Source organism: Peromyscus californicus, unplaced genomic scaffold, assembly GCF_007827085.1.
Source record: "Peromyscus californicus insignis strain IS unplaced genomic scaffold, ASM782708v3 Scaffold_21__1_contigs__length_65335640, whole genome shotgun sequence".
NCBI lineage: Eukaryota > Metazoa > Chordata > Mammalia > Rodentia > Cricetidae > Peromyscus > Peromyscus californicus.
In genome coordinates, this window is record NW_026294514.1 from 61,219,543 (window position 1) to 61,241,646 (window position 22,104).

The 22,104-nt window shown below is 46.2% G+C and overlaps 2 protein-coding genes across 3 annotated transcripts in view; both read right to left on the reverse strand.

The window, feature by feature from the left end:
- The window catches only part of LOC128117924 (UDP-glucuronosyltransferase 1-6), a 74,388-nt gene that overhangs the window by 40,527 nt on the left and 11,757 nt on the right, over positions 1-22,104 (reverse strand). The window contains exon 2 of one of the 2 annotated variants that reach the window (XM_052750480.1): positions 17,794-18,655. The exons of the other annotated variant lie outside the window; for it this stretch is intronic. Within the exon in view, the coding sequence (XP_052606440.1) occupies positions 17,794-18,654 (861 nt within the window). The 5' untranslated portion in view covers position 18,655. The remainder of the gene's footprint in view (positions 1-17,793; positions 18,656-22,104) is intronic. 2 annotated transcript variants of the gene reach the window in all.
- Positions 4,500-5,414, reverse strand: LOC128117996 (UDP-glucuronosyltransferase 1A5-like). The gene has a single exon (XM_052750592.1). The coding sequence runs from the start codon at positions 5,412-5,414 to the stop codon at positions 4,500-4,502; it is 915 nt and encodes a 304-aa protein (XP_052606552.1).

Sequence of the window (22,104 nt, forward strand, 5' to 3'; positions counted from 1 at the left end):
TCTGAAGTTCTTATGAGAAACATACAAGGGAGGGTTTGGACCCTGGACTGCCTTAAAGTCTAGTTCACAGGGAAAGTAGTGCAGGAAAAACACAGCAGAAACATGCACTTGGCCAGCACCACCCCACAGGGCTCAAGAGGGTCTCTTAAAACCACATTGAAGGAACTCAAATTAAGATGGTGGGTTAGAGCCTCATTCTGCAGTACACCCACACAGTAGACCCATGAAGACCCATGTAGACCCAAATCCATGTTGATACATTTTTCATGTATGCCATAACTTTAAGAAATATCCCCAGGTCATGTTCTATTTCAAAGAACTTTGGAAGGTGGCCCAGTAAGCTGTGCCTGTGTTCCTCTTTGCTGAGTGGAACAGTAGTGAAGAAGTCCTCTTTTTTGATGCACACAGACACACCTGGAGTCAGGTCCAAAGTCTGGTGGCCTCAGGCATGGAGCTCCTCCATGACGGTCGTCACGCTCAGCCAGTGGCTGCCTTCCATGGGAAATGCCACCACCTTCCCACCCTCAGCTCAGGGCAGAGCACAGAGCAGAAACATCAGCTGTATGAGCCCCCCCCCCATGGGGTCCTGGGGCCATCTCAGAATCCCACTACAGCACTTATTTAGTGGCACTTCTGCCCAGACTCAATATTCACCCCTGCTCCACCTAAAACTGCAGTAGACAGCTGTGGAAAACCACCCCAGGACAGTGTTGGTACCTCTCCTCACTGTGAGTTTTTGCATTCATTCGCTTTCAAAAGCACACAGAATCATTCAAATGCTGCATCCAAAGAAACACTTTACCTGTGAACGAGGCCATGAGTGTTGTGTGGCCCAGCTGAGTCAGAGACATAAATCTATGAAGCATGACATGAAGAGGCACACAGCAGATATTTCCAATAATATTCTTAATTTTATGTCTTTAAAGATGTTGAGAGATCCTGGTTGCTCATGTGCTCCTGGCATTAGGAAAGGTGTTTGCCAAAAGACTGTCAGTCTTCCGTTTCACATTTTATATGAAATGTTGGGTAAGGTATATGCTTTCTCTGAATCATTTTTAACTATACTTTCCTTTTTATACTTATGTTGCCCTTAGTTGCCTCATAGAGATTGAAGGTAGGTCCCTATTGATGAAGACACCATGCAGTTTGGACACAGGACTTGGAAGCTCAATGCTGGATATGACCTGAAAGCCCCCTCCCCAAGGACTAACTCTAAGAGTTCTGGAAGGTACTAGGCAAGCTGCCAAGGAAGGGAACCGACCAGAAGTCACATCCAGCGGTGAAGCCTGTGAAGCCTGTGAACCCCAACCGTGACCAGCCTGGCAAGCCATCCCTAAAGGTGCAACGGTGGTACTGTATCTTGGTGACAACAACGGTTCTCTAACTGGATTGAAGACCACTCAACAGGAGGGAGATCATGCCTGGTGCTAGAAACCCAGCCAATTATATGAGGCTGGTGAGGCCACGGATCTCAGAGAAGAGACGACCACCACTTTACTAAACCAGCGTAATTCCTAACTGTATTCTAAATATTTGTCCCTAGGCAAGCATGTAAGTGTGACACCTAACCCACACTAAAGAAGCTTCTCTTTGCAACACACAGAGGCTATTATAGAAAGTCAAAGCGCAGATTACAACAACTGATTGGGGGTGCCCAGCTGTAATGGAGAGATACATCCACAATACAACTGCTGCACATAAGTCTCAGGGAATGTACCAGAAGAGGGGACAGATAGATTGAAGAGCCAGAGGACCCAAAATAATCTGTCATGAAATTGTGTCCCCTAGACGTGACAGGAAAGCTTTATTCAACAATGTGGCTACCTAAACAAGACTTGAGTAAGGACGCTAACATGTTAACGCTGGCAACAGGCTAATGTGGAAGGGGAATCTCAAGGAGCCCCACCCTTACACAAAGAGCTCCAGGCAGCTGAAGGGCGCTGAGAGCGGGAGAAGAGTCCTCCCCCCATTTGGAGTCCCAAGTTGGTCACCCAATACCAAACTGTCAGCCCTGGAGTCATGTGCGTGCAACCCTGAATAGACTCAGTAAGTTGTACTTAGAGATTTACACACACACACACACACACACACACACACACACACACACACACACACAGAAAACACAACTGTGGAATTTGAAGGTAAATAGATGGAACTAGAAAATATACTGAGGTATCCCAGGTTCACAAAGACAAATGCCAGATATTCTCCCCAATGTGTAGTGTACGTGTGTAATATATAAACAATTAAAGAAAAGGAGGTCGGGAACTTGAGAGCAAGTGAGGGAGTGGGCATGGGAAGGGTTGGAGTAAGGAAAGGGAACGTGATTATATTTTAACTTAATAAATGAAAAAACAAAACAAATTTAAAATGATGGCTTTCAATTACACATGAATAATGAGGGGCCATTCGATAATTCATTAAAATGTCAATCCAGATTTAAAATTTAGGGAACTATGAAAGGGGTTGTCACTAGACTCCTATTATCTCAACTGTAGTAGTTTAAGTTGATTCACTAATTTCTCTCTACATTTTTTTAGATCAGAAACTGGTTCCAGGACCATGTTCCTTGTGAAGGCAGAGGGCAACATACTCACTTGAGGGCCTCAAGGTTCCATGGTGGTTAGTGGCTTCTTAGCATGCCATTCAGCCTTAGCTTGGTTCTAAAACAGTGTTGGTGGCTGATGAGGACGCCCCACTTAGGTGCACATGCCTCCCCATTGTCACACAGGGACACAGACCAGAGGAGAAGCTGACTGGATGAGGTAGTCCACACTCATCTGAGAAGTTCATGCTGTTAACTTAGTCCAGCCCCACACTAAGAGGATTTTTGGCATGCTTACCTTGGGATAGTTTAAGAAATTGCATAAGACACTAAACTGAATTGGAAATGAAATCGAGCTAAAAACACAACCTTTCTTGAGTAAAAGGACCTGAACACACTGGCACAAACTAGGACCCTGAGAAAGTGCATCTGGGTTCCTTTTGAAGTGTGAAATAGGAAATCAAAGCAGTAACTTAAAACCTCCAAAGTCAACACCTCCCAGGTCCACATGAAGTACTGCTTAATTTTACCAGACTTTCAAAGAACTAACACCATGCTTCTCCAAGGACTCCACAAAAGAAGTCAGGAAAGAACATGATCAAACTCTTTATGAAGCCAGCGTTACTTTAATTCACAAACCACATAAATATATAAGAAAATAAGACAAACCACAAAGCAATCTCTCTGATGAAAATAGATGAAGAATTTCTCAATCAAATACTTGCCAACTAAATTTAAGAAGACATCAGAAAGCTCAATCATGATCAAGTTGGCTTTATACCTGAAGGGTAATATTGATTTAACACACACAAATCAATATGTGTAGAAAATCACTAAAGTGGACAGAAGGACCGAGATCACAGGTCATCCAAACAGATACAGAAAAGGCTTTTGGCAAAACCCAGGATCCGTTAATACAAAAAGCCCTGTGGCCTCTACAAATTAAAAGAACATATCTCAACATAGCAAAAGCTATGTACCGTGAAATTAGAGACAACTTTATAGGAAATGGGGAGAAGCACTTCCACTAAAATCAGGATCTAAACAAGGTGTCCATTCTGTTCTCTCACTGAATCCAGCACCAGGGTCTTGTTAGTGCAAGACAAGGAGACAACTAGAAGGACACAAAGAGGAGAAGAAGACATCCACGTGTCCTCAATTGCATAGGATATGGTTGTACACAGAGCAGCCCTAAAGACCCACCTGCACTTCTGAGAGATGAGAAACACTCTTCAAAGTGGTAGAATAGGAAATCAACAGTTGTCTTCCTGCTCGCCAATGGCAAACATGGTGAAAATAACCAAGAACAAGCCCCATTAACAATTGCCTCAAACTAGAAATGCCCAGCTAACCGCAGCTGTGGAAGAACTCTACAATAAAGACTTTCAACACTGAGGGAAGACATTGAAGGTGACACCAGGAAAAGGGTAGACTTACTATGCGCGTGGACCCAACAACTGCACTGTGAAATTCCTTTATCCCCCTAGGCAGTAGCGCTCCCCGTGATAGGTCAGGTCACAGCTCAGTGTCTCTGCTCCCGCCCAGATCCAGGAACTCACCCTCAGGAAAACAGCACACAGACACATGGACAGTCTCAGTAGAGACCACCACCACTCTTCAGTCTATCAGAGACCCTCAGTCACTAGTCCCCCCAGTGGCCACCGAAAAATAGAAGGCTCTGGGGCTGGAGAGATGGCTTCTCTTCCAGAGGAACTGAGTTTGATTCCCAGCACCCACATGGTGGCTCACACAACCGTCTGCAATTCCAGTTCCAGGGGATTCAGTGATCTCTTCTGGCTTCCACAGTCACTGCATGTGGTACACAAACACACACCCAGGCAAAAATCCACACACATAAAATAAAAACAGGAGAGCCTGATTCTAATAGTTTATGCCAAGAAAGGCTATCAGTAAAGGGGCAGAATCCTTTAAAAGACCAGTAGGAAAGTCAGCATTAGAAAATATATTTTGCATAGAATATTGATTGGTTAAAGGCTTCAATACAGACCTGAGAGAGTGGCTTCCTGTTGGCACAGTTTATGCCCCCAATGAAGACCATGTTAGGCATAATGGGCCTGGGGTAGTCGAACACAAAGTCCCCTCGGAACAACCACACTGATGAATGGCTGAGAACCTCCACCAAGGACACCTCTCTCTGCAAAAGCTCAGAGGCAAGACTTTCATAGGGAGTGAAAGATACACGACACAGGTACTTCAAGGCGAGAGGGTACAGCATATTTTTGGTCCTTTGTAGGAAGTTCATGTGGTCAGAAAGTCTTGTGAGTAGACTTGGAATATATGAGGGAGGGTTTGGACATTGTGTGGCCTCATAGTCTATGCCACAGGGAATATACCGCAGGAAAAGCACAGCAGGAATCTGTAGGTACTTGGCCAGCACTGCCCCACAGGGGAAGACCGGGTCCGTTAAGACCACGTCAAAGGAGCTGGAGTTCAGGTGCCGGATCAGGGTCTCATTGTGCAGTAGATTCTTGCAAGACGTTAAGAGAGTTGCTGATATTTTTTTCAAAGCCTCAGATGTTTTAAAGAATGTCTTCACAGAGTTTCCTGTTTCAAAGACCAGGTTAATGTTTTTTATCACTTGTTGCTTATATCCTTGGTTAGTGTACGGAAAGGCATAAGTTTTGAGGGTGAAGAAGTCCTCTCCTTTGATGTGAAGAGTCACGTCTGGAGCCAGGACCACAATCTGGTGGCCTCGGGCATGGAGCTCCTTGGTGACATCCCTCATGCTCAGCCAGTGGCTGCCCTCCATGGGAATCACCAGCACCTTCCCACCTTCAGTCCGGGGCAGGGCACACAGCAGGAGCAGCCCCAGCAATCCTTGCAAGGGCACATGGAACCCCGTAGCCATCTCTGTGGAAACTCAGGGGAGCTGATCTTCCTCACCAGGCTATGCCTCTTGCTTTTGTTACTTCGTCTTATCTCCAGTCCAACCTGGCCGTGTCATTGGCACAGGCCCCCAAATGTTAATTATTGAAGAATAAATCTATCTTTGGCTCCTGCCCAACCCTACTTCCAACCAACATAATATTGACCTTCTTATTTCTTTCTTAAAAACTGTGACAAGGACACTCCTCTCTCTTTAGGGGACATGCCAGTTCATGTCTTGTTTTCCCTCAATTAAAAACCAGCAAGGCTGTGTATACCCGGTTCATTTCATCACCTCATTCTCTGCTGGCCATATTCTAACAGGCTGGCCCTGAGCTCTGATCTACAATGTAGAATTTCTGACTGTAACCCTGTTAGGCAACTCTCTAAAGTATCGCTTCCCCTCCACAAGGAGCACTCAGTACACTATAAGGACCATCACTAAATCAGCTTGCCCCAGAAAAAGGATTTGTGGCTCTCTGGTGAGGTTCGTTTACCTAGGTATCTCTGTAATGAGCTGGGAACAGTTTTTGAAGCTGCTGGTTGTTGTCAAGTATGGGAATAAAGGAAGATATTTCAAACTCAAAATTAGATGACTTGACGGTAAAGCAAGGTCTTCTGGAAATTTTGTGTGCACTCGTGGATACAAGTCACTAAAACCTAGGCCAGTCCAACCGAGGCAATGGCATAAAGTGGGCTTAACAAGCTCTGTTTCCCATAAGCTCCTCACTTTGCATTAGCCTGGGATATGGCTCAGTCTAAAGTTCTAGTCTCCTGGATGCTGGGGGTCGCAGGCTTCTGTATTTACTCTGAGTCTTCCCAGTGGAAATTGCAAACCTCCAGTATGCAGCTACACCTCAATACTTTATCTCACCAAAGACTGTTAGAAGAAAGGGAGAGATCTTTGGAAAGATTAGAAACGGAAGAAATTAGAACAAAGTTCTTAAAGAATGGACATTGCCTGAACCATAAGCTGGGCGAAGGCACCCACAGAGACCTGACATAGTGACTTCTTGCTGGGATGTGTACATCACCAGGACCTCATCCCAGGGATAAATAGGAACTCTTAAAACCACATTGAAGGAACTAGAGTTTAATGCCTCGTCAGAGGCATGTCCTGTAGACTCAGGCAAGACTTCATATGGAAGGCAGATAACTTTTTTCAAATATGCCAAACCTTTAGAAGTGTTCTCGGGTGTTTCAGACTAAAGAATTTTTGAAAACCACCATGCAACTGTGCTTGTCTTCTTCCTTGGTATAAGAAACAGTATAGGCTTCCAGGGTGGAAAAAAACCCTTTCCTCTGAAGTGTGAATTTACCTCTGGAGCCAGGACCACAGTCTGGTGACCCCCTTGCATCTCCTAACGCTCAGCCAGTGGCTGCCCTTGGTGGAAAACATTGGCATCTTTGCATCTTCAGCCCAGGGCAGGGCACACAGCAAGAAAAGAGGCCTTGTGAGTCCTCACATGGGGCACATGGAGTCCTGCGGCCATCTCTCCAGAAGCCCTCGGTGGGGAGCCTTCCTCATCGGGTCATATTCCTCCTACACAGTTTCTTCATCTTTACCCTCTTAGCACCAGGCCACCTGAGAAAGTGGGTTGGCACTGGACAGCATGGCACTGCCCTGAAGTTAGTCACTGCAGAATAAATCCACCCTGCCCTTCACCACTGCCCTCTTTCATCGCCTCTTCTTCAAAGAATCTGATCTTCTCACTTCCTTCCTAGAACAATTCCCATGACCCACTGCTCTTCCTAAAGATACCCCCGTTCACCTCTTTTCTTCCAACTCCTGAGAAAGGCTGTGGGAAACCCATTTCATCTCACTGCTTCCACCCTGTTAGCCACGTCTAACAAACTGCCGTTGAGCTCTGAATAATGTCTGATGCCTTGGACCCCAGTGTGATCACTGGATGGAATCCCAGAGTTTTGATTTGAAATGTCCCATTAAAAGGCCCATTGCTGAAAGCTTGGCCCCCACCTGGTGGCACTATTGAGTCAGTGGATGAAGAGGCCGCTGACTCTCTCCATGGATTAATCCATGGGTAAATTTATACTTGACTGTCCTTTAAGGAACCAGGGTAGAGATGTGGATGTAGGGCACGGGATGTACGCCTTTAAATGTTGTCTCTTCTCTCTGAACCTCTCCTCTCACCGTCCCACTCTGTGTCCTGGCTGTCGTGATGTGAACACCTCTCTGTCATGATGTTTCTGCCTTGCCAAAGGCCTAGAGAACATGGAACCAGCCTGCTAGAACTGATGCTTCTCAAACGACAAGTGAAAGCAATCCTTTCCTGCTTTAACCTGTTTCTCTTAGGCCCTTGTCAGCCCAGGACAGTGTTGGTGATCCCCCACATCCCTAGGTGGGTCTGTTGTGCATTCACTTTCACTTCCCAGACAGCAGTCTTACAGGGACTGTGCTCTTTCTGAAGGCTGAGAGCAAAATATTCAAGCCAATGCTTGGGGTTTCCACAGTTGGTTAGCAGCATGTTAGGACTGGACTCAGCCATAACTTGATCCTACAACAGTGGCAGACTTTGAAAATGGGAAAAACCTTTTCCCTAAGTCCACACAAACCAGCCCATTGCCGTGCAGGGGGCAGAAAAGAAGGGACTCGACAAAAGCCAGCTTTCAGCTGTCTGAGAGGATGAAGTGACTACACACATCTGGGAAGTCCATCTTATAGTACAGTTTATGCCTCACACAAAGACCTTTGGAAGTCCAGGTGACATGGGATGGTCACCACAAGCCGCCTTACCACCCCCATATTCATAGATGAAGATCGTATAAGATATGAAAGGAAGCAATTGAAATGAGCTAAACACGAAGCAAGCTTTCAATTTTCTGCAGAGAAGCCAACAGGGCCTAAACATAGCGTCACAAACTAGACAGCGTTGGAATTGTCTTGGAAAACTATTAGTGCTCTTACAGTCAGACCTGCAGGCTGGGACATGCACACAACATGGGAGAGGTCCATAAGATTTGGTTTTGACACAGGGCACATAGATCTGTCAAACAACATCCAACGGTCTCTGAGGTATCTGGGCAGCTGCTTCCTACATGCTAACTGAATGAGAAGTGCCAGCGTAAGACCAAATAACAGAGCTTTTAAGCATCAACACTTTGGACAAGGAGGTCTCACAGTAATAGTCACTGAGTGGTTTGCCGGTTGTGGTAGTCAGCTTCAACTGCCAACATAACCTAGAATTGTAGTGCAAATTCTAATTGGTCTTAATAATAAAAACCTGGAGTCAGATATCGGGGTAAATGCTAAAAGATCAGAGAGACAAGGGAGCAAGCCACAGCCACTTCTTACCTCACCAACTCCTCAGCCTGAAAGGGGCTGAGCTCTGACTCCACCCACCTTATATTCCCCTCTTCTCCCAGCCATATCACTTCCTGTTTCCTCCTCCCTAGTTCTGGGATTAAAGGCATGCACCTCCCAAGTACTGGAATCAAAGGCATGAGATTCCCAAGTGCTGGGATTAAAGGTGTGTGCCACCACTGCCTGGTCTCTATGGCTAACTAGTGGCTAGCTCTGCCCTCTGATCTTCAGGCGAGCTTTATTTGTTAGAGAACAAACAAAACATCACCGCCTAGAATCACCAAGGAAGAGAGTCTTAAGTGGGGATTATCTATTTTGGGTTGCCCTGTGGGCGTGTGTGTGGGAATTCTCTTTAGTTAACTGATTTTGGAGGACTCGGCCCACTGCGGGTAGCACTATTCCCTAGGCAGAGTAACCTGAGCTGTACAACAGTGAAGAGATCCAGCTGAGTACAAGCAAGGAAGCAAGCAAGCAGCATGCATGAACTCATCTGCTTTTGACTGTGGATCTCACATGACTAGCTGTTTCAAATTCACACCACCTTTGACTTCCCCGTTATGATGGACTGTGACTTGGGATTTGTTAGTTAAAATAAACTCTTTCTCCCTTAAGTTGCTTTTTTGTGGGGGGAGGCAGGGACATGTTATCTCAGCAAAGGAAATGGAACTAGGGCATTGGAGAAGGAGTTTTTCCTTTGAAAACATTGAAGATGGGCAGGAGGGATGGCTCGTTGGTCAAGAGCACTGAATGTTTTGCCAGAGGACCCAAGTGCAATTCCCAGAATCCACAAGATGGTTCACACGTGTGTGTAACTACAGTTCAGTACTTTGACATTCTCCACAACTGAAGTGCAGAGATGCCAGGAGTTTGGGAGACAGCCAGAGCATCCATAGAAGGCTGAATTTTAGTTTGTTTGTTTTGTTTTGTTTTTTCAAGACAGGGTTTCTCTGTAGCTTTGTGCCTTTCCTAGGCTCACAACCAAAAATATAAGAGAAGGCTGAATATTGAGAGACGTTTTTCCTAGGGCTGCAGAACCGAAGAACCCAGAATGTGGAGGCCTGGAGTGTGTGTTTGGCCTCTCACCTTTCTAGAGGCCTTCAGTCCAACTCAGGTGTGGGCAGGGCCACACTCCTTCTGAAGTGTCCAAAGAAGCACTGTGGCCCTGCCTTTTCAGCCTGTGGTATTAGCCTTAGATAGATTAAGGGGAACCCACCTTGTCTGGGGTACCATTAAAAATCACTATAGTTTTAATGGTAAACTAATGCTAAAATGCTCTCTGATGTGTCGTTTTCAGAAAACAAGCAAGTGCCATGGGATAAGGCAGACTGATGCCCCTCCTTAGCCGCTGATGTATCTCCATGGTGACCTGCCAATCTTGAGTAAAATGTCTGTTGTCTAACAGCCAGGCAGATGAGGCCTAAACCAGCGCCAGCCAGATCAACACACTGTGGATGCCTTGAGACACCACATACAAAGACTGCAGCTAATTGCCTTGTCTCCTGAAGACAAAGCTTCCACCAGGCCCGTCCAGGGTGGTTTGTACCAGAGGATTTGCTTCCACGAGGGTTAGTGAACTCCAGATCCCCAAGCAGTGGCTCAACCCAAGCCCCTTGGCTAGCACTTCCCTTGGCCTGGCTGAGGAGCTGCTGTGATTGGTGCTAAGGAGGCAAGACTGTGATTGGTCTGTTCAAATAGCTGATGAGGCAAGGCAGTCTAGAATTGGTTCAAACACCTCTCCTTGGGCTGCTCAGGATCTCTAGGGGAGCTGTCTCGGGGACACCCTCCTGTGAACAGCTGTTCTAGTGTGGTCCTTTCTGGCTGCGCAAGCAGTGAGGACTGAGTGAGTGACGTGAAGCCACAGAGGCAGCGGTAGTTGAGCGCTTGCAGACCTGTCCTGGCCACAGCTAAAAACAAAGAAGCCAAACAGCTCAGGAGCATCCAGAAGGCAGGAAAAAGAAGCGGGTGGTGAGTGGGGACAGCAAGACAGGATATCCCTGAGACTGGAGACTACCGGCTGTGAGGTGTCAGAGAAAAGCAAGTTCAGGAGCCAGCTACGGGGAAGCGGCCCAGAGAACATACATCCAAGTCTTCAGGGCCAGGGGTCTCGGACCTCGACTCATTTTTAACTGTATTTTTAACCTTTTGTGTCTTAGGGGGTTTTTAAAGGTATAAAGATTTGTTCCTGTTTCCTTCTACCTGGTTAATATATGACTAAGTGCCATGAAGTAATTTGTCTAAATGAGTAACATTTTAAGATCATGGGGCATAGTCTTCAACCCCTTCCTCCCCTCCCTCCCTCCCTCCCTCCCCTCCCCTCCCTCCCAACCTCCCTCCCTCCCTCCTTCCCTCCCTTCCTCCTCTCCCTCCCTCCCTCCCCCCTCCCTCTTTCCCTCCCTCCCTCCCTTCCTTCCTTCCATTTGCAATCCCAATTCAACCTGTAACGAAGCCTTGTGCACTACACCAGGGTCTGAGTTTCATCCCCATCATGGAGAAGATTACAGAAGGAGGTGTGGCACAGCCATGCGGTGTTCTTAAAGGAGTGGAGGAGGTTCTAGTCGGGTCAGCCTGAACCCACGGTTGTGCAGAGGGGAGAGTTAAAAGCAGCCTCATCCCAGGAACAGACCCATGTGAAAGCAGGAATGGAGACATCCACCAGGGGGCGCGCAAGAGCAGCATAGAGAAGGCCGGTCTACAGGATCATCCAGAACTGCCTGTGATGGGGAGGCCCAGGCCCTGGGAGCCTTGAAGACACAGCACTCTAGAAAGAGCTTCTCTACTGTGGGTGAAGCATCCCAGCCCCCGAACTATGTCTAGTAAGCACCTTTCAGATGACCATGGAGAGGGGTGGGAACAGACCTGCTCTGCGAGGGTACCTAGTCCATTACAGAGGCTTCTTCACCAAATTACCTCAGCGGTACTTTAGTCATATATTAACCAGGTAGAAGAGAATAGGAACAAATATTTACACCTTTTAATACCTCCTGGGACACTAAAGGTTAAAAAAATAGTTAAACATTAGCTAAGTTGGGTTGTACAGATGGGTCAGCACTTGTTGTTTTTGTAGAAGACTGGGTTGTGTTTCCAGACCCTTCATCAGATGGTTCACAGCCAGCCTTACTCCAACTCCAGGGGATGCAATGCCCTCCTCTGGCCTCCGGGGTACCCACGCCACGGACTCTCTGTCTCTCTGTCTCTGTCTGTCTGTCTGTCTGTCTCTCTCTCTCTCTCTCTCACACACACACACACTGAAACATTTTCTCTTTGAAAATATTCATTTCTAAAATTGAAAAAGACAATTAAGAAAATGGCAACATGTATCTGACAAAGACAGTATTTAGAATGTACAAAGAGATGTCACAATTTAAAATAAGTAAAACAATAAAAGTGAATAGAAGCTCTGATAAGACAGCCATCCGGAAATGTGCTCAGGAACAGAGAAAGAGCTGTGCAGGGCGCACATCATTGCCAGCCAAGAAGAAGAGGCAAACACAAACAGTCACTGAGATGAACTTCTAGCACACTAGAAAAGTCTGCTAATAGCACACGTTAGCAAGAACACAGAGTAATCCAAACTCAAATAGAATATTGTGAGGTCTATGAAATGGGGCAACTGCTTTGGAAAGCAGCTTGGTAATTTACTGGGGAAACGTGGGATTCAGCAATCCCACCTATAAGCATTTACCCAGGAAAATGGAAAGTGTATAGCCTGAGGAAAACCAAAATGAGGTACTAGAACAAAGCAACCACAAATTGTTTGTGAAGAGGACCAGTGGGAGGTGGGGGAGGGGCCGTGACAGCAGAGGATCCAGAGGGTTGGCAGTCAATATGAGCAAAGTCCAAGATACATGTGTATGAGACAATCACAGTGAAGCGCCATTGTTTGGCACATGAACACAAGGCAGCATGTTCCTCAGGGCAGCAGGAAACAACCACAAAGTGGAGTTAGTCATTTTTAAAATTCCCTACAAAGGAGGTCTGATTTCATGTGGAAATCAGAAATCCTACATGTACACAATCAGCTCCAGTTCTTCACAACAGTGGGGGAGGAGAGAACGTTTCCAATTCACCCTACAAGGCCAGAGCTAGCCTGCTATCTCACAAAGATCAAATCGTTTTATTGAGGTAAAACTCAGCATATGAGTGCTTTCCATCAAGCCTGACTACTGGAGTTCAACCCCAGAGCACACACGGTGACAGAATTAATTTCGGCAAGTTGTCCTCTGATGTCCACATGCACGTCCATAGTGTGTGCGCCCTTACGCTACACTAGATACTTACTTTGAAAATGTATGAACCTTCCAATGTCTTTCCTGAATATATGCACATAAATCCTCAGCAAAATAATGTCAAGCTGAATCTAGTAAGCGCACAGGAAAAGTTACGATAGGGTAAGTAGTCATGTCCCCCAAAAATGTAGCTGGCTTAAGATCGACTGCCGTATTATACTGTGTCACAGAACAAAGAAGAAGCCACATTTTGATCTTAACAGACACAAGAAATGCATTTGACAAAACCAGCAGCCCCTGTATAGTAAGAATTATGAAACAAATTAGTGACAGTTGGAAACTGTCACAATGTTTTAATCTGAGAATCTACCCAAAATCTCTAGTTATAACATGTAAGGGTAAAGTGTGAAATGTTTTCCCTCCAAGACTGGGAACAAAGAAAGGACGTCTTCCTTCCTCATACACTCTAACTAGGCAATTAAGCAGCAAAAATAGATAGAGGAGGATAGATGGATGGATGGATAGATAGATAGATAGACAGACAAATAAATAAATAAATAAATAAATTAATTAATTAATATCCTCCAGGGCTGGAAAGGAAGAAATATAGATCTCTATTTGTAGCTGGCATGATCTTCTATTTAGAAAATCCTAAGAAATCCACTACAAACTTTGGCAATAAATAAATCCAGCCAGGTTACAGGGTATATAACCAATATCCAAAAATGGATTATATTTCTGTACACTAGTAATATGCAATTCAAAATTAAAGTGAAATAACCCCATTTAAAATTACACCAAGAACTGAAATTTCAGGGGCTGGAGAGATGGCTCCGCACTGAAGAGCACTGGCTGCTCTTCAGAGGACCAGACTTTGGTGCCTGGCAACTCTGTCAGGCGGCTCAAAATTGACTGCTACTTCGGCTCCAGGGGATCTTACACCCTCTTCTGGCTTCTGCTGGCACCCACCCACACATACATACACCTCCACACAGACACATGCACAAATGCTCATAAATAAAATATTTCCGTCACAGATTAAAGCGCGAGCCTTAAATAAGAAGTACTAAAGAGTGTTGAAAACTCTTCAAGAGGACCCAAACACACCAAAGAACATCCCACATTCACGAAACAGAACCTTTGATGTTGTTAAGATGGCAGCGTTAGGGATGTGAAAGAAAGCTTGGGGCAATGGCTCACAAGGTAGAGTGCTTACAGGAGCAAGCCTGAGGACTGGAGTTCAGATCCCTAGAAGCCACATACAAACCAGATGTGGACGCATGCATCTGGAACCTGGGCACACCTACAGGGAGATGGGAGACAGAGACAAAAGAATCCAAAGGGCTCGTGGGCCATCTAGCCTGGCATCTGCAGCAGTGACCAACAGGAGATCCTGCTGGAACAAAGAGGAAAGGATGACCTCTGACCTCCACATGGGCACCATTGGGCCTACACACACACACACTCTGATCCCCACGTGGTCACCATTGGACCTACACCCACATGCACTCTGACCTCCACATGGGCACCGTTGGGTCTTTACCCACATGCACTCTGACCTCCACATGGGCACCGTTGGGTCTATACCCACATGCACTCTGACCCCCACATGGTCACCATTGGGCCTACACCCACATACACAGAACCACATGCACACACATACACATCTCTTACACACGTACACACATAAAAAAGGAAACTACGAAGAAAAATAATCTGGTAAGCGATTAATACGTAGCATGCACACGTTACAACTCAACCACAACTGCAGAAACATTTAGAGATGTGCAATGTGGCCTTGATGTCCCCCTCCTCCAAACAAGACACGGAAATGGCCAAGAAGCAGTTGAAAGCGTGGTGACCATTGAGCCCTATGGAAGAAAGCAAAAACTCTGAGATAGCGTTCAGACCCACTATGATGGCCACAGATTTTAAGTGGGAAAAAGCAAGAGTGGCAAAGATGCTGAGAAGCTGGAACCTTCCTTTCATTAGTGGTGGGAATACAAAATGGTGAAGCAGCTGTGGGAAAACAATCTCAATAATTTAAACGTAAAATTATTATATAGCCTAGCAATTCCATTCCTGAACATATATTCAAAAGAACCAAAAATGCATTCAAAGATTTGTACCAAAGTGTTTATAACAGCACTTTTCTTAATAATGGAAACTATTCAAATTGTAGAAACTCAAATGTCGGTAAACTGATAAAATGTGAGATAGTCATACCCACACTATTATTCAGCCAGAAAAGTGAAGTACTGATACAGGCTACAAGGTGGATGAACTTTAAAAACATACAAGGAAAGGTGACACAAAAGACCACAAATTCTATTTGAAATTTCCAAATAGGCAAGTCCATGGAGACAGGGGGTAAAGGTCAGGCTGAAGGGCTGTCTTTGGGAATGGCTGCCGTAAAATGACGAATCTGTGAACATAAAGCTATACACAAACTGTCCTAGTTCGCTCTAACTGTCAACTTGACACACCCTACGGTCACCTGAGAAGGGAGTCTCGATTGAGGGGTTGCCTAGGTCAGACTGGTCTGTGGGAGGTTTTCTTGATCCTTAGTTGATGTAGGGGTGCCCTGCTCACCGTGAGCGGTACTATTCCCTGGGCAGGTGGGCCTCAGCTGTATACAAAACTATGAGCCTGCATGAGCCAGCAAGCGACTTCCCCCAGGGCTCCTGCTTGAGTTCTTATCCCGACTCCCCTCAATGAGGGACCATGACTTAGAAATGTAAGCCAAAGAAATCTTTTCCTCACTTAAGCTGCTATTGGTCAGTGTGCTTTATCACAGTAACAGAGAGAAAACCAGGGCAAAAATCATTAAACTGTAAACATTAAATGAGTGAGTCTATACGGTGTACAAATTATATCTGAGAGTTTTTTGGTTTCCTTGTTTTGGTTTTTTGTTTATTTTGGGTTTTTTTTTTTTTGACTTTTTTGTAACTCACTTAAAAGAGAAAGATTAAAACGATATGTACAACATTTTTACAAACTTGAAGTCATACATCTGATCCAGTATTACCTCAGTTATTAGCTAAATTTCTAGCTATTTGGACAGTGATGCTGAATAATGAGTGGGAGCCTGGACTCACTCCAGCATTTATAACTGATTAACAGAAAATCGAAGCCAAAGTGTTTTGTAATCTCCAAGGAAATAAGCCACAAATTACAGGCATTGTAGACACTGGGTTGAATGACCTGCTTTAAAAGTGCATAGGTGGAATGAGTCAGCATTTTGGTGCGGGTGCAGAATGAGTGGGTTTTTAAAAACTCAAGGCTTTATTTTATTTTCTGTGATATACCCTCTCGATCCTTCCCCACATCTCCATTTCCCCATCTCCTTCCCCCTCTCTCTCCTTCCCTCCCTTCTCTCCTTCTCTGCTCCCCTCTCCCCCTCCCTTTTGTCTTTTACCCTCTCCCTCATTCTCCCATTTCTTTTTTCTCTCCCTCCCAGGCTGTCCTTGAGTTCATCACCCCCCCACCTCAGCTTTCTGTGTCCTGAGTGCTCAGATTGCAGGTTTGTGGCCCCATGTGACCCCATGTGGCCCCATGGGGCCTTCTTTTAAACAAACAAAAGCACAGAGGTAGCTCTTCTTTCCTCCCTCCCTCCCTCCCTCCCTGCCTTCCTCCCTTCCTCCCTTCCTCCCTCCCTCCCTTCCTCCCTCCCTCCCTCCCTTCCTCCCTCCCTCCTTCCCTCCTTCCCTCCCTCCTTCCCTCCCTCCCTCCCTTCCTCCCTTCCTCCCTCCCTCCCTCCCTCCTTCCCTCCCTCCCTCCTTCCCTCCCTCCCTCCCTCCCTCCCTCCTTCCCTCCCTCCCTCCCTCCCTTCCTCCTTCCCTCCCTTCCTTCTTCCCTCCCTCCCTCCCTCCCTTCCTTCCTCTTTCTCTCCCTACACCTTTGTTTCCTTTGCTTGTCTTTTTACTGTGATGGAATTGGACCCTGGGGCACATGCTAGGTAAACACAATTGTGCTCCCATTTAGCTACATCCCAAGGCCCAGATCAGATATTTACAATGCTTACAGCACTTTGCAACCACTAGTCTACCTGGCTCCAAGCATTCTCATCACAGCAGGTGGGAAAGTATCAAAATGCTTTTGGGGTCTGCTCGAGGGTTTCTCTCTGATGAAAATCCTAGATAAAAGACAGGAGTGGCCTGATGCCCTTCAGCTGTTTTGAATTAAAAACTCACATTATTGTTTTCCAAAGTAGTTGCATGCCCTGAATCATAAAGAGATGCTTGTTCTGACTACCACTTCCTTCTGATAAAGGTCAGAGGGCAAATGACCAGATTTTGGAAGCCACATACATCCTGCCACACGTTCTTCCACAGTTGTCAATATCCCTTTAAAACTATACTGACCATGCTTATTACTTAGCTCTGGACCATGTGAAAGGAAGACTTTGGGAGCTATAACCTCTGACCTTTGTTGGCTGACCTCTGACTTAGCGCCCACGAACTAAGCATGGGACAGAGCTGGTTGAAAGGGTTTTGATCTGGATCTGTCCCCTGAGTCAAATTTTCACCTCTGTGGACTAAACCTTTCTAAGGCTCATTCAAAGGTTCTGAGACTGTCACCAGATCACTGAACCAAGCATATTTTCTCCTGATGCCAAGCAAGGACTCTGTGTTCATCCAGCCTCAAGGACACACATCTTGCTACTCTGAGCCTGGCACTCCCTTGCCTACCACCATGTCATGTGACCACCTTTCCAGTGAGAGGCAGCTGATGTCAAATGCAGAAGAGGGGCGGCCGACAAGAACCGTACCTGTCTGTGGAGAGATACAAACAGAAGACATGCGTCCACCCACCTGAGACAGTTCTTCTCCCTTCTTCTTGCAGTTAGTTCCTCCAATGAAGATCATGTTAGGCATGACTGGCCGGGGGAATTCGAACACAAAGTCATACCGTAGCAGCCACAGAGAGTTTTGGTGTAAGATCGGTAGGGACACGTCTCTCTTGAGGAGTTCTGAGGCGAGGACTTCATACTTTGCATACAGACAGTAAAATAAGTAGTTCTCTAAGACGTTAACAATGAAGTTGGCCACCCGTTGGGGGAATGTCATGTGGTCTGAGAATTGGGTGTAGAATCTGGGAACATAGGACACGGGGCTAGGACTTTGTCCATGCATGTGCTCCAGAGAGCATGGGAAACCTCTGAAGAGGTAGACAGAGGGCAGGTTCAGATACTCAGCCAGGATCACACCACAGGGCATGGCTGGGTCTGTGAACAGAGCATCAAACTTGCTCTCCCTGAGGAAGCTGAGGGTGGCAGAGTCCTTCAGGAGGCTCTGGCAGCTGAAAAAGCACAGGTCGATGATAACCATGTTGTTCCTGTATTCTCTTAAAGGAGCCATCAGCTGTGAACGGGGAGCAAAGTGGTTGTTTCCAAAGATGCGGAAACGCGTCTGCAGCTCTTCAAGGTCATAGGACACTGGGAAGGTTTTCCTCTTGTAGTATTTGGATTCTCCCAAAAGCAAGTTGACTTCTGGCACTAGCACTGTGACATCATGTCCCCTTTGACTGAGATTCTCCACTATCTCCTTCATGCTAAGCCAGTGGCTTCCATCCTGGGGGACCACGAGCAGCTTGTCACCTAGAACCGAGCCCCAAAGCACTAAGAAGAGAAACCCTGCAGGAACTCTCTGAGCAGCAGGAAGAAGGCAAGCCATCCTAGAGGAAGTTAAAGCAACAGCAGTGAACACTCCTGAAGCCACAGGGCTCTGAGCTACTCCCTCTAACACACACGGTGATTTGAATACTCCCCGCCCTCCTCTCTCTTGCTCTGAATCATACCCTCTACTACAAAGAAAGAGAAATTAATATTTAACCATACAGCACATGGCTCACTTTCCCCAGCTTATCAGCCTTCCTTGGAGATTCTAGGTTTCTTTATCTCCACCAATGAACCTCTCCCTCTCCAGTAGATCTTTGCTACTATTTAAGGACAATCTGGAGGGGTCTGGGGGCCCCAGCAGACTGCACCTTGTGAGGTCGGTGGAGGAATGGCTCCCTCTCTCAATGCCTTGACACTTTTTTGCCAGCCTTGTTCACAACAGGGAGGAAGCACTAACTTAACAGAGGACATATGTAGTGGGTAGCCATTCCAGCTTTGGTCTGGAGGTTCCAACCCCCATTGAGGCTTCAGTAACTGTCACGCCTACAAGGCAGGGCCAAGAGAGGACCCTGAAGACCCGAGATCCGGATGCCCCAGCTCTCTTGGTTCCTGGACCCTGGACACTGGAGGTAGACCAAGCAGAGTTCTCCAGAGAACACCGCTGGACTGCACCACACCTTTCCCAGACCCTGTTACCTGTCCCTTCACTTGTAAGTTACCCCACAAAATAAACCTCCCTTTTAACTATGTGGAGTCACCTTAATAATTTCACCAATAGACATATTCAATGTTCAGAGCAACACAGAGCCCTGTCCTCCTCCAAATTCTTTATCTTCATCTTCTCCTGTGTGTCTTTGGGTCCATATGGCCCTATCTTTAGAAGGATTCCAGTCTTACTAAAGTGGGACCCATCCTGAGGACCTCTTCTTCACTAGCTCCAGCTGTAAAGACTGTGCGAACAAGGTCAACTTGGGAGCTTCTGGGCATTGACCTCACTGTATTTTGGGGGAGACACAAGTTAGGCCTTAACCCCCACCCATCTTCTTACACTGTACAAAGCTCAGAAGCAGTTTGGCCTGCCATCTACCTGCAAGAAACTGAGGGTGCTGCCTAAGCAGAGGATATTTCTAGTGACCTTTGTAGCTTTTGAAAGAAAACTAAAATTAGCTACTTCTAACCCAACTGTTCACAAACTATGGGACTTAGAATTCCTTCACGGTAAACAAATGGCAGAAAATGAGGATAAGTTTAATGTAAAAACTTAACTGAGGGGTGAGCTGGAGAGATGGCTCAATGATTAGGAGCACTGACTGCTCTTCCAGAGGACCCAGATTCAATTCCTAGCACCCACATAGCAGCTCACAACTGTCTGTAACTACAGTTCAGAGGATCTGGCACCATCACACAGACATACATGCAGGCAAAACACCAATGCACATAAAAAGAAATAAATCTTAAAAACAAAACAAAACTGAATTGAGGGCCAGGAATGAAATTCATACAGTAGAATGCTTGCCCAGTCAGTAATCCTTGCACCAGGGAGGTGGAGGCAGAAGGATCGGAAGTTCAAGGTCATCCTCAGCTACATAGTGAGTTTGAGGACAGCCTGGGGTACATGTTTCCCTCAAAACCAGGAGGGGCCCAGAAGATAAGGCTCAGCAGTGAGGAGCAACAACTGCCCTTCTAGAGGACCCAAGTTTGATTCCTAGCTCCCTCACGGCAGCTAAAACCTGTCTGTAAATCCAGCTCCAGGGCTCGGATACCTTCTTCCGACCTCTGTGGGCAGGGCATGCTCGTGGTGCACAGATCTGCATACGGGCAAACGCCCATACACATACATACAATTAAAATAAATAGGATCTCAAAACAAATTTATAAAAAATAACTCAAGAGGATTTTATTTGCAACTCTAGCATCAGTTGGCACCTCAAATAAAGTAAGTGCCACAGTGAGCCAACCTGGGAGACAACTGCCAAAGGCCTTCAGAACCCTCTACGTCACGCTCTTCACGATGTTCGGTGGGTTAATGGAGTCAAGGGGGCTACTTCAGAAATTAAAGTTGACATTCCCAGACACACACAACCAAACACCTCCTAGTTAACTTATACAAATAAGAATCAACCCATTTTGCTAACATACATCAGTCAGGGGCAGAAATCTGCCGAAGACTGGCCTTGCTTGATGTTTTCTCAAGTCCATTTAATGGCTGGCCTCCTGGGCAGCAGCTGGAATCCCTAATTTCCTTCTTCATTTGTTCTATTGCAATGTTGCATGCCCTGCAGCTTCCAGAAAATTCTACAGTACCCTTAGGAGAAGATGCGCTTGGGAAAAGCAAATCACCGTTCTGGTGCCGCTGTGAGAACAGTGTGGCCTTTCACATGTCCTAAAATGGCCTCAAAAAGCCACAGGACTCCTAGACTGCATTTTGAAACCCTTCGTTTGACATTAAGGGTAGATAAACATTCCGGTTAACGGCCCAAGCCTTTCTTATTGATGCATGCCATTGATCTCAATGACAGAGCCCTGGAGAGTGAAATCTACAAACAAATATGATGAGCATGTTCCAGTAACAACAGAGCTCAGGTCAGATGTGACCAGAGGTGTGCATTTTCTAACCCTCCTTGTGGTGATTTAAATGAAAATGACCCTGTAGGCTAATAGGGAATGGCACTACTTAAAAGGATTAGAACCACCTTGTTGGAGGAAGTGTGTCACTGGGGGTTGGCTTTGAAGTTTCAGATGCTCAAGTATGGCCCAGTGTCTCTCTCTCTCCCTGCTGCCTGCCAATTCAGATGTAGAACTCTCAGCTCCTTCTCCAGCACCATGTCTGCCTGTGTGCCACCATGCTTCGAGCTGTGACGATCATGGACCGATCCTCTGAACTGTAAGCCAGCCCCAATTAAATGTTTTCCCTTATAAAAGCTGCCATGGTCATGGTGCCTCTTCACAGCAATAAAAGCCCTCACTAAGACACTCCCCCTAGACGATATGCATAATAACCAAGAGGTCAGCTCTGATCATCCCCTTTCCTTGAGGCTCTGCTAGTGTCCCATCTGTGATACCTTCCCTGGTAAGCCCATGGTCAAACAGCCCAGCCTGTCACTCTGGAGCTCCTTCCCTTCTTTGCCATCATTACCTCACCTACTGTGCGTTGATTGTATCTCTTCGACTACCAGGAGTGAGCACCGGGCAGGGCCGATCAACACTCCTTTCACTTTCTATTGCATCTGCAGCATCCAGATCAGTGTCTGGTATACAGGAGGCTCTCGGTACGTGTTTGTGGGAGAGTGGACTAGCTTTGGGGCTGCCTATCCATTTTATCTGTGCACTTCATTTTCATTCATGTCGTAAAAATTCACTCAAGGAAGAGCAAGCACAGAACCAGCTCCCTTTTGAGGAGCTCGTCACTGACTCTTGGACACGTGTATAAAGGAAAAACCAACCGTTATGTGTACTCTCATTCACAAAGCACTTGTGTTACCAGACTGAGGGAGGAGGGGGTCCT

Excerpts from the sequence above, each read along its gene's own strand:
- LOC128117996 (XM_052750592.1), bottom strand. The coding sequence starts at position 5,414 with ATGGCTACGGGGTTCCATGTGCCCTTGCAAGGATTGCTGGGGCTGCTC.